This window comes from Lampetra planeri, chromosome 2, assembly GCF_965212315.1.
Source record: "Lampetra planeri chromosome 2, kcLamPlan1.2.h2, whole genome shotgun sequence".
NCBI classification, from domain to species: domain Eukaryota; kingdom Metazoa; phylum Chordata; class Hyperoartia; order Petromyzontiformes; family Petromyzontidae; genus Lampetra; species Lampetra planeri.
Window position 1 is genome coordinate 9,766,064 of NC_136108.1, and position 9,455 is coordinate 9,775,518.

At 40.9% G+C, this 9,455-nt stretch overlaps 1 protein-coding gene across 2 annotated transcripts; it reads right to left on the bottom strand.

Moving 5' to 3' along the window:
- Positions 1–4,876: 4,876 nt before the first annotated feature.
- Positions 4,877–9,315, bottom strand: LOC144727423 (uncharacterized). 2 transcript variants are annotated; one of them, XM_078606249.1, is made up of 4 exons: positions 7,665–9,315; positions 5,770–6,625; positions 5,421–5,638; positions 4,877–5,085 (listed from the first exon to the last, which is right to left on the bottom strand). In XM_078606249.1, the coding sequence occupies exons 1-4, from the start codon at positions 7,841–7,843 to the stop codon at positions 5,016–5,018; spliced, it is 1,323 nt and encodes a 440-aa protein (XP_078462375.1). In that variant the 5' UTR covers positions 7,844–9,315; the 3' UTR covers positions 4,877–5,015. The 2 variants fall into 2 exon arrangements, with proteins under 2 accessions (XP_078462375.1, XP_078462383.1); XM_078606257.1 differs by having other exon boundaries at positions 5,770–6,712.
- Positions 9,316–9,455: the final 140 nt, after the last annotated feature.

Here is a 9,455-nt window from a genome sequence, read left to right on the forward strand (position 1 = left end):
CGTCGATGAAATGGTTTTATGTGCATGCATAATAATGTAACGATTACCATGCGAATAACCCCACCGGTAATTGGATGCCCATTGTAATTGATATGCATTCATTAAACCCCCTCCCCCGCCCCCGGTCTTTACACTTTATTGGCTCGCAAGTGACGACATCAAATGTATTCCTCTATTTAAGAACGAAACAGGAAGACTTATACACAAATCTGGATCTTGACTTTTGGTTATTCCGGTAAAGTCACGTGACTTTACCGAAAGAACCAATAACATGAATATCTGCAGTCACGAAAGCTTCAAATCAAAATCTGTCTCTTGGTTGATAATGCTAGCTGTAAATGCGGACTGGTGAAACGTCGTCCTCGAATTGTAAATGTTGTGGATTTACTCTCCAACACACTGGTGTTGCTATACGAGTAACGGATTGCCATGTTATGTTTACATGACAAACCTTAAATTTGATTTAAAGCTATCGTGACTGCAGGGATTCATATTATTGGTTCTTTCGGTAAAGTCACGTAGAAGGGAAATAACAAAATGTATTGTTTTATATATTTTTTATTTTATTATTTCCCTTCTACGTGACTTTACCGAAAGAACTAAGAATATCACAAACCTTACCAATTTGCCGTGTCGGGTTTAACAACACATGTATATTTACGCGATCTAACCCAAACACTTCTTATAAAATGGTTTATAATTCACCAAACTCGCTCTATCCACTGCTAATCTAAGTCATTAACCTCCCAGTGCCTCCCATCCCCCCAACTCCCCCTGATACCACTCGCTTGGGGGGTCGGCAACCTGCGACTTGATGCGGCTATTTTTAGAACTTCCGTTGTGGCTTTTGAAATTCGAAAATAAAATGGCTCTTCTTGTTATTTGTTGCCCGACCCCTGACCATGGGAGTTCAGTTTACCATGAAAGTTCAGTTTACTATGGGAGTCCAGTTCACCATGAAAGTCCAGTTTACCATGGAAGTCCAGTTTACCATAAAAGTTCAGTTTACTATGGGAGTCCAGTTCACCATGAAAGTCCAGTTTACCATGGAAGTCCAGTTTACCATAAAAGTTCAGTTTACCATGGGCAGGGGTCCGGAGCCGCATGCGGCTGGCTTATTAAGGACTGTTTCGTGACTTTATTAAAGACAATCGTCTCGTATCCACATGCATTTGCAGCTCTTGCAATATTGCGTCTTTTTTTACCGAATTTGACAAAAATGGCCCTTCTTGTTGTTTTGGTTGCCGACCCCTGCACGAGCCCCTGCATGCGAGCTAATCTCATCGCTCCATCTCCGCTTGTGGTCGTCCTCCCTGGGCACTTTCCCTTCTTTGGCTTTCCACATTCCATCCATCAGCTTACTCAACCACTTGTTTTTATTATGCTACAGTATCAGAATGCATCTCGCGGCATCGTCGCAAAGTTGGTAACATTGGCAAAACCGAAACCCCAGAAAGCGAAGTTGCAGTGTTTACAACACGGGACGCTGCGCAACATTTGAAGAATGTCATATACTGTCTGTGTACGAATAATACAAATGTCCAACGTGTACGCAGACTCTGAATCAGTATTTATACTGGAGGAATCCAATGAGCTATAAACCATGTTTTCACATATGTACAATGGGGCCGTCCAAAAATGACGTCACGCGATTTTGGACGATTTTTGACCACCCGCCCCCCTCGTAACACGGCGTCACAAAAAGTCAGACCCCCCCCCCCCCTCAAATATGACGTTGAAAATAAAACATGTTTCAAATCGCTTTAAACTATTTCCATTATCGTGCGTATTTAATGTGGCGCTATTTAATGAAGTAGAACGTGTTGACTATATGTATTTAAAGTTGCACATTTTGATGTGACGTCACATTTCTCACCCCCCCCCTCGTCACACATCGTCACAAATGTCTGACCCCCCCAAGGTGCGTGACGTCATTTATGGACGGCCCCAATCAGTCCACATGCTGGCAATTGTAGTTTTAGTTTAACAGGGTACACGGTGTTCGTGTTGGCTCTTGCTTACAACAGAAGACATGCACTTTGACAGCTGTGGCGTGTTAATAGCATGAAACCAGGTTATGACGTTTAATTAAATTTAATTAGTTCTAGATAAATAGCACTTCACATACCAATTAAATGGCCCCGTAAATCAGGAATTATAGTGTTGCCAAGTTAGTAGGAGGGGGGGGGGGTCAGACATTTGTGACGATGTGTGACAAGGGGGGGGGGGGGGGGTTTGAGAAATGTGACGTCACATCAAAATGCGAAACTTTAAATATAGACAACACGTTCTACTTAATTAAATAGACTTTTTAATAAATATTTTCTCCTACATCAGAGTGCAGCTGCACATTAAATACGCACTACAATGACAATAGTTTAAAGCGATTTGAAGCACATTTTATTTTTTTGGGGGGGCTGACTTTTTGTGACGCCGTGTGACGATGGGGGGGGGGTCAAAAATCGCGTGACGTCATTTATGGACGGCCCCTAAGGGGCTGGTCCACATGATACATGTGTATGGAAGATCATTCACAAATACTAACCTCGTGTACCAGCTGCAGGGCTTTTGTGAATTGCAGTTACATTGAACTTAAAATGTAGGTTTTCAGTTGATCCCGAGTTTCGAGTGCCTGAAGATCAAAGCAGTTTGAGCAAAACGTCGTATTTTTATGTTAAATTCAGTCCTGATGTCTTGAGCTTGTGGGAGAGCATTATTGGTCAGAATTTGATCAACACATTGGCACGTATAAATGTTTGTAAAAGTGACTATCTTGTCAGGTGGTGTAGGTTGAATGACAATAATATTGACTTAACACTACCACGTGGCCTAACTTAAAAAGAAAATATGGAAAATGTAAGTGACATTGTTTGTCTTTCGACCATAATCTCAGGCTTGAGTCACTGCTATGTTGAATGAAGACTGACCAACAGTGGTTTTTAATACACATTCACTTTAATAATGCAATAAATTGCGTAATATAACAAAACGTGCATTTCTGCAATATGGATATGACAGTACAGCAGTTCCCTTCTAACCCGAGTGTAATTCGTGCCGGTAATATTCCTGTCTGCAATGTGCCTGTGCTTTACGATGACTCTTAGGCCATAGTCGTGATCATCTCACCTAACAGCTCACCGAACTGAAAGTATCTTAGCAGCACCAATTCGGTACGAGAGAGGAATAATTTTGATCTGGCAACACTGTTTCAGATTGTAGAATGCTTAGCCATTTCTGTTACTGCAGGGATCTCTTGCAGTTACAGTTATGTAAATGCCAAAGTTATTTAAAATTCCTATTCCCTCCCCATCTTAGACGATCAAATTTAGAACTCACAAAGTGCCTTCTAAACCAGCGTATTCAGTAGGGTTACCGCAATATGGTAATATATTTCGTATGATGCAAGATAAAAAAAAATTAATCGCATTTCCCAATATTAATACTGTTTAATTATATCGTGCTTGATGGTTATTGATATTTTTTCATAATACGTTTTAAAAAATATACCTTACCCATTAAATACATTCTTTGGAAGCCTATGATGAGTGCAGAGAAGATAAGTTTGTCAACATTAAAACAATAAACTAAGAAAGAGTACTATTTCCTAAGAGCTGCACTGCAAATGGCAAGATTTTTTTTTTCATCAAAGCACAAAACGTGACAACCTTCATTGGCTCCATCAATATGACATGGGATGCAACATTTCAATGTTTAATCCTAGCATTCTTTATCCAATACGTTAAAATGTGACGTAATATAAAATTAAAGAGGTATGATTTATAGAAAAACTCACAAGTACCTGTGATGCATTTACTGTATTATAATTTTGGTGTCATTCTGCAGATATAAACCATAATGAAAGTATAGTATACTTCCGAAGCAATTAATTCAGTATTCATATGAAGTGCTTTAATTTGAGGATTTCTTAACTTTGAGAACACAATCAGTGGTAAATCCAGTATATGTTAAATATAAAGTTTATAGTTTTAATAGAAAACTAATTCTATGGTTAAAAAAAAATAGGTGAGGGAAAACGATAATTTTTTTAATACTTTCCAGAATTTATCCTGAAACCGCAAAAAATTCACTCTTGCCATAGAGCAGGTGTTTGATTTTACCTATCATCAGGAGCATGACGTGCAACAGCTGCATTTGTGTTTGGAGATTGGTAAATGTGGAAACTGTACCATGGAGGGCACAATAACAGGGATAACAAGCCTTAAATAAAAGAAAAACTGAAGACAATAGTTTATTATACAACTGGGCACTGAAAAATCAGATGTTGCAGTACATGTTACAGAATATATAGTATTAAAGAAGTCCCAGAAGTGTTGCATTTATTTTGTTATTTTGTTCACGTGAAAAAAATATTTCATATGATACTGTATTGCATTTACATTTGCCATCTGATAAAAAAATTTGTTGGCAGCATATTTTCACTTTTACAAATAAGTTCCAGAGGTTAACAGCTAAATGTATTTGTGAATGTGATGTCATCTATGTCTTATAACACATCCCTGTGGAGGGAGCTGGTAGGAACGTTGGGTTGCTCGGTCAATGGCCAGGGTCAACGGCGGCGTGGTGTATTCCGCAAATATGCCCGACTGTGAGGGCGGGCACAAGCCGGCGTGAGTAGGTTAAACGTTGAGTTTTATAAGGGCACCACGGGGTGACCAGCCCCTCCCCACCCAGCCCCACCCCTCCCACCTCCCACCCAGCCCCACCCTCCAACACGCAGCCCCTCCCCACCCAGCCACTCCCCACCATCCCCACCCAGCCCCTCCCGCACGACGGACGAACACAATAATCCGCTGTGGGTTGGTGTAACCAGGAGGTTCCTACCAGTAAAAAATATATAATTAAAAAAACACGTGGCAACTGTACATTAATTTATCGTTATGGTAAAACAGTGCATAGCTTTTGGAATACACATAAGTAAATTATCAAATTGAAAACCATTCCTCATCAACCTCATCTTCATTTGATTTGTGATGACCACTTCTTCACGACGTTGGTCACACAATACCCTTATCCTTCAGGTCATCTTGGACACGCTTCAGGTAATCTGGGTCAGGATAGCCATAGCTAAAATAGATAAAGAAAAGAACGGAAAATATATCAATGGATTTTGCTGAATATCACTGGCAAATAATACTTTAACACTAAAAGCAATTAATTTAAAATACAACTCACTCCCCCAATATGTTTTTTTATTTTATAACACCGGGGAATGGTAGTTTGCCCACTAAACTCTGTAACTTGAGCATTTTGCTCCTCGGTACTATTAGGTTTTTGTTTTAATGACAATTTTACACTCGCATACATTTTCAAACATAGTCTGTATCCGACTAAACAACCTCAATTCTCATCCTAGATGTCATTCATTCTAAGATTAGCAAAATAAAATTTGCCCGCCTTACATGAAAGGTCCACCGTAAATGCTGGTCTTGTGTTCGATGCCATTCCAAGTGACGAAGTTGCCGATGCCAGTGCGACGTGATACACCTACAGTGAAGGTGAGCCTCTGTTTGAAGGCTTTTTGCAACAGGAGCAGCACGTGGTTTCCTTCCTGATTGTCTGGCAGGTATGCAGTCTCTGACATGCCACGATAAGCCATTCCTGGCTGCGGGTGCTCGGGCTAAAGGTGTGAATTAGAAGAACCTCATATCAACGGTAATTAAAACATCATAGAATGTATAAAACACTTCAAAAAGGTAATTATTAAACCAAGATAATAATTAATCATGCATATCATGTAGTAGTACTTACCCCTTGTATCCCATTTGGAATTGTGTAACTAATTTCAATCATCCCACAGGTTTGATAGCCTGGAAGGTGGCCTGATGTTTTGTTGACAGCCATGGTTGCATTTATGGGTTGGTTGCCTAAAGTAGTTCCATATGGCTCGTTGCACATAGGGCAAGCAGGCCGAACCCTAACAGCCATATCTATGCAACTGCGGCAAAAGGCATGTCTGCATTTTGGCAATACATGCTTTTCTTTAAAATGTGTTAAACAGATGGGACACTCGTCTTCCCTCTCGTTTTCACTGCTCGATTCCTGTTCCTCATTGGCTTCTTGGGTTTTTTTCTTTTCTCTTCCATCTTTACTGCTTGCTACAGAATTTAAACTCTTCCGGCCATTGTCATCACCTCTACGCTGCGATCTTTTCAATGAATGACTTTGTCCCTGTTGGGAATGCACAATCTTTCGGAACTCTTCCACGGCCAATTTTGGAAGATTTCCTTTGCCGACAAAGCGGACACCCATGTCATTTTTAATTTGGTAAACATGAGGAAATGTTTGTTTGATGAATGTGTCAGCTTGATTCAGCAAATGGTGTCCCTTAGGCAGATTAATGCTACTCCAAGAGATATGTGCTGCCTGCAGCTTAAGCAGCGCTTTTTCATACAGTGCCATGAATACTTGGTTCGCCACTTTATCGAAGGGCTCCAGAGTAATGTTGCACAGTGAATGAACTATGCCATCACTCATTTTAAACGTGACACCGTACTTCTTATTCAGATTATCAAAAGCCGCATCCATCTTCTCAAACATGAATTCTACAATATCTCTATCTAAATGTTCAATCAAGTGGCTAGACAGACTGAAACCTGCTGCCATCCTGAAATGGAAAAAAACGATGCGATTCAGATACAATAAGCCTTGTCTTCAAATTGTGTGCGCACCTTGATGCAATGGAATAACAAGCCTGTGAAATACAAATGATAGGTAATACAGTGAGTTAATCAATTATACAGTTTTCCCCATAAAATGTGAATTGGTAGCTACGTGACTTTACCGAAAGAACCAAAGAGTATGGATTCCTGCAGTCACGAAAGCTTCAAATCAAGATTTTAAAGACACTTAACAGATGCCGGCATGGCTCAGCCTCTAGAAAGAATAACCCAGCTATATTGTATTGGAAAATAACAGGAACGATTGAATTCCACTGCTTACTGAGATACATCCAAATAACAATTCAACATTAAATGTTGGAAAATATCCATCTCTGCTTCGTTCTAAATGACATTACCAATGATAAACTCTCATTTCCGGGTTAATACATCAGCATACTGCCCCATGTTCCACTTTTTAAAAACAAAGTCAAGGCAGCTCCCGACTTAGACAAGCATGGGGTGGCAACCGAGATATTGATTTGTAGTCCACATTCCTATCATGGTGTCAATCTATCCATCAGACACCTGACTTTACCTCTCGTATGTCTGACAAATTGGCTGCTTGTTAACTCAAACGCCCTCCATCCAGTCAGATCTTGAGCTTACGCTTTAACTTTATTTTATTGTAAGGAACACTTGAAGCCATCGAGAAGTTTTACTGTTGATCCCTTGCCTCTTTCCCAACACCCTTCCGTCTAAAACCTTCTCTCATAATGTCTTCACCTCTAAGAATGTCCCAGCCCTTGGAAACAGGGTCCCTAGCAAGGATACTAAACCACAGGCTCTATTACTATATTACTTGGAATCTAAGTTTACGCGACTACAATGGTAAAAAAAAAATCTACTTCCGGAAAATGACAATTCATCGCATCGCCGAGTCCATGGTTAAATCCCTAATTATAACCACGATTATCGCAACGAATTAAATAGTAATTAGCGATTATATTTGAAAATGTAATGCATGAAAACCACACTACTACAAACCTTTGAGACGTGAAGGCAGCAAGTGTCAGAAGCGCGGCGAACCCGGGGCAGAAGGGACGAAATGAAACTGACAGGGCCAGAATGTGGGGGTTTCTGAGCAATGACGTGACACGACTTCCTACTACACTTCTTTGGTGGCTGCCCAGCCACGTAAACAAAACTTTAGTTTTCCTCATCATCAGCCATCAGCTACTAATCTAAGTCATCATCACCTCCCCAATTTCCCCTGATGCCACTAGCTCATCTCATCGCTCCATCTCCGCAGTGGTCGTACTCCGTAGCGGCGTTCCCTCCTTTGGCTTCCACATTCCATCCTTCAGCTTCATCAGCCACTTGTTTTTATTACGCTACGGTATGTATACTGGAGGAATCCAAAGAGCTATGAAGCTCTTTTTCGCATATGTACAGTATCAGTCCACATGCTGGCATTTGTAGGATACGCGGTGTTCGTGTTAGCTCTTGCTTACAACGGAAGACGTGCATTTTGACAGCTAAGGTTTGCCGATGAGAGTTAAAAGCATGGCAACGGGGGTTATGAGCCAAATAATTAGCTTAAGCGACCACTTTATTGCGACCACCTAGCTATCCATATTTTCAAGGACACATTTTGGCTATTTATAAACAGAAAACACTGCTAAGTGCTAAGACCAGGTTATGTTTGTGTTGCGAAATTGAAAATGCGAATGTTAACCTTTAAGACCTAGAAGCGATTAAAATTTCAGTTTAAATGTTGGTTTTAATTATAAAACTAAAACGTTTAAAGTTATTGTATTAATCACATAGCGACGTCTATATTACTGTGATTTCATCTTCAAGGCAGTAAACAGCAGGGATAAGGAGACACTATTCTCGTAGAAGACAATAATTTTAATGATTAACTTTCGCGTGTGGCATACACTAGAGTACGTTAATATTACAGGTAGGAACAGCAGGCTCCAGACTGCCCACCAAGGATTATGTCTGTCTGTCGTGCATATGTGTATGTCGTGCACGAATGCGCTGTCCAACCAAGTTCCTACCTGCCCACTTCGAAGGATCGTGTTAAATAGGATGGTTCACGTTGTATATCCAAAACAGTGCTGAAAATCCACAGTGAACACGAGTCACATCATCACAAGTCATGTTCAACCCACTGCTGGAAGAAGGCCTCCCAAAGCCGGTGGCCACCTCACAAATGTTCGATGTTAATATTCCATCCACAGAGCACATTGTTCCATCTCTTCATTTAACGTACGCTCAGACACTTCGCTTTCCCGAGCGATTGAGATCTTTTACTGTCAGAAATCGCACCTCCTGGCTTTGACATTCCTCGAAGACACTGGTGTAACAAACAATCTCACGAGAACACCAGCAGGCCCCAGGTAGGGCATCTCCTTCATGAATAGAACATTAAAGACAAAGCCACAGTAATAATGCCACCGTGGCCACACAACTCAAACTATGAACCGCATAGCAATCCCAGCGGAGCAGCAAAACTTCACGAACTCCTGAAGCCCCCCCTCGTTGCGGCTGACAGACCTCGGCATTGGCATTTATCTCCTGAACATACTGCCGTCATACGCAAGAAAGGAATGGCACAACATACATTCACACGCAATATACAGTCCGAGAAAACACAACCATGAAGTGCATGGTGGCTTTCAATGTGAAGTACTGCAGACTAGTTTAAGCATGACCGGTTCTTGCGGTTGCGTTCTGGAAATTCCCGTGAATGCCAGCATGAGATATTGGAGTTGTTTACAAACGCCCCAGGTCATCACAGAGGTCAACAGCAGTTGTATTACTGAAACA